The sequence below is a fragment of the Galeopterus variegatus genome, unplaced genomic scaffold (assembly GCF_000696425.1).
Source record: "Galeopterus variegatus unplaced genomic scaffold, G_variegatus-3.0.2 Scaffold6346, whole genome shotgun sequence".
NCBI lineage: Eukaryota > Metazoa > Chordata > Mammalia > Dermoptera > Cynocephalidae > Galeopterus > Galeopterus variegatus.
Genome location: NW_007732457.1, coordinates 66,915 through 69,978, shown reverse-complemented (window position 1 = coordinate 69,978; position 3,064 = coordinate 66,915). Strand labels below are relative to the sequence as shown.

Here is a 3,064-nt window from a genome sequence, read left to right as displayed (position 1 = left end):
AACTGGCTTATTTCACTTAACATAATGTTTGCAAGGTTCATCCATGTTGTACAATCTATTAATAATAATTTATTTATGACCTAATAATATTATAGTGTATGACATATCACATTTTATTTGTCAGTTGATGGACATTCAGGCTGTTTTCATCTTTGGTTCTTATGAATAATGTAGCTATGAACATTCACGTACAATCATAATTTAGTCTCAGTATTAATCCAAGGTATGCCTTAATCAGCCCCCAAAATTGATTTTATAATTAAAGTTTACACACAGTTAGCTTTTTATAGTTACAGTTGTTGCTAATACATACAAAATTTAAATTCATACTAGAGTATAAATATATTGATTTGTATTATTTCATATTCATTTCACTTTCAGGTTACAATTGGTAGCTACCCCTGTGTCGTAAAAGAAAGTAGTGACAGTTCTATTATGTGTTATATTGACCCTCAAAACTCAATGGATGTTGGCATCAGGGAAATTGTCACTTTGACTGTCTACAACCTGGGCACTGCTATCAACACAAGGTCCAATGAATTTGATAGGCGATTTGTACTTCTGCCAAACATGGACATGGTATTGCCAAATGCAGGATCACCTACAGGGATGACAAGAGTGACCATCAAAGGCTCTGGGTTCACAGTTTCTTCTGCAGGTGTAGAAGTCCTTATGGGTCGTTTCCCATGTAAAATTCTTTCGGTGAATTATACAGCCATTGAATGTGAGACATCTCCTGCTCCCCAACAGCTTGTGCATGTAAATCTTCTAATACATGGAGTGCCTGCCCAGTGTCAGGGGAACTGCAGCTTTTCATATTTAGAAAGCATCACTCCTCATATAACAAGAATTTTCCCAAATTTTATCAAAGGATCTGTGAAAGTTTTAATCGAAGGAGAAGGTTTTGGGTCTATCTTGGAGGACATTGCTGTTTTCATTGGAAATCAACAGTTCAGAGCAATAGATGTTAATGAAAATAACCTCACTCTTCTCATGACTCCTCTCCCAGCTGGACTTCATTCTGTTAGTGTTGTGGTGGGAACTAAAGGCATGGCTCTGGGAAACCTGACCATCAGCAGCCCCGCGGTGGCATCTGTCTCACCAACTTCTGGAAGCATTGGTGGTGGAACTACTTTGGCAATTTCAGGAAATGGCTTCTATCCTGGCAACACCACAGTCATTGTTGGGGAGAACCCTTGTCAAATTATTTTTGTCAACTCCAGTGAAGTCTACTGCCGCACCCCAGCAGGGACAGCGGGAGTGGTCGATGTGAAGATCTCTGTTAATTCAATTGCCTATCCGCCTTTGTCATTTACATATGCCCTGGAAGACACTCCATTTCTCAGAGGAATTGTTCCAAGTAGAGGTACTCTAATAACTGCCTATTCATTATTCTTATATCATCTTGTCAGTAATATTTATTAATGTAGAATTAGAGTAATATTCTTAAATATCTACTAAGGTGTGTTTTTAGATAAATTTGTTTAATCTAGTTAACACATGGGATTCAAAGTCTGAGTAGTCTTTATTTTGTGAAATTTTGCACATTTGGGGGGGTAAGGTTTTTAGCCAAATTATAACTTTTATTTCAGAATAAAATCCCCATTTCCTTGACCTAAACTTCAAATGAGGACAAAATAGGCAAATACCTATGGACCAAAATTGGTAATTAATTGATGTAATTAATGTTGATATGGCACAAGAAACAACTGTTAAAATTTACAAGTAGTTGACCTTACTAACATTGAGTGTTTTTCAGAGTACCTTATTTCCATGAAACTCCAATTGATTATTAACTTATTAGCACAACAGAATTCTTTTTAAATAGGTAGTTGGCACATTCAGATGGAGAAAATTTATAAAGTAACATTTACTTAATTATGTAGCATGACTCATTTTTCTAAGCTAAGAGTAGATTGAGATGTCTTCTTGGTCCTTTGTCATTATGCTGTGCTGTTTCTTCAAGTTGCTGAAATGCTTATCATCTATGTAATGAATTCTGCAGAGGCCGCTGTAGTGTAGTGTTTGAGCACATGGCCTTGATGCCCAGGTTCAAATCTTGGTTCTTCTGCTTCCTAGTGATAGAACTTTGGACAAATTTTTTTAACATCAGTTTCCTTATATATGCAGGTAACCATCTTACAAAGTTAAAGAAGTTAATTCTTATAATGTAACTTAGAATAGTACATTTAATAAAGAACTACGTTACAGGAAATGTATCAGGTTTGGGTAACATGCATTCTCTGCCTTCAAGAAGTTTGCTATTAAAATTTTCTTTAATATTTGTATTTCAAGTTTGCTCATTTAAAAGTAAATGTTAACAGTAGCAATAATATACTCTTTTCTCCATATATTTGTAACCATGCAAATAATAGCATATATTTCTTATTTCCATAAACCATTTCTCTTCCCGTCTCTCTTTTTGAATGTCTCTTTCAAAACAATGTATTCGAAGGTATAAGAGACTTGTAGACAAATGGGAACTGAGCTATTTTATTTACTAAAGAGGCAGAATAGATCACACTTAGAGCAACATTGTTTCATTTGAAAGGAGAAATGACGTACAAATTAAAACGTTATGACTCATAAAACATTTTATAGCTTGAATCTTAAAACTATTCTAACATAAATATCTCATTAATATTAGTGGTCTTTATAATAATAATTTATAAATATAGTGATTTATATTTCAGTAATCCTTACTATGGTCAATTATATGGTAACTCTTACTATTACTGCCTCAATTAAAATGAAACTACTACTTGAGGATTCAACATTTGCAACAAATTATGTTGACTAATATCTATTCATTTAAAATTTGGGTATGCAGCTATTCATTTGGGTGACCTGTGAAAAATTTCATATGTTTAATGCCCTCAATGCACATTTGTCAAAAGAAGGAAGCAATAGAACAGACAGAAATACTTTGTTCTATGTACATTCATTCAAGGCATTAACATCAAAATTCACCTATGTCTTGAAATTAATTCATTTTTTCTGTATTTACTATCTTATACCTAATTATTTATGTATCATACTTTGTTTATCAAGTTATATCTAATAA

General features: G+C 33.6%; 1 protein-coding gene across 1 annotated transcript in view; it reads left to right on the top strand.

Moving 5' to 3' along the window:
• LOC103606148 (fibrocystin-L) overlaps window positions 1–3,064 on the top strand; it is a gene marked incomplete at both ends in the record, with an annotated part of 125,955 nt that overhangs the window by 58,200 nt on the left and 64,691 nt on the right. Inside the window, one exon of the mRNA XM_008590740.1 lies at window positions 382–1,366. Within this exon, the coding sequence (XP_008588962.1) occupies window positions 382–1,366 (985 nt within the window). The remainder of the gene's footprint in view (window positions 1–381; window positions 1,367–3,064) is intronic.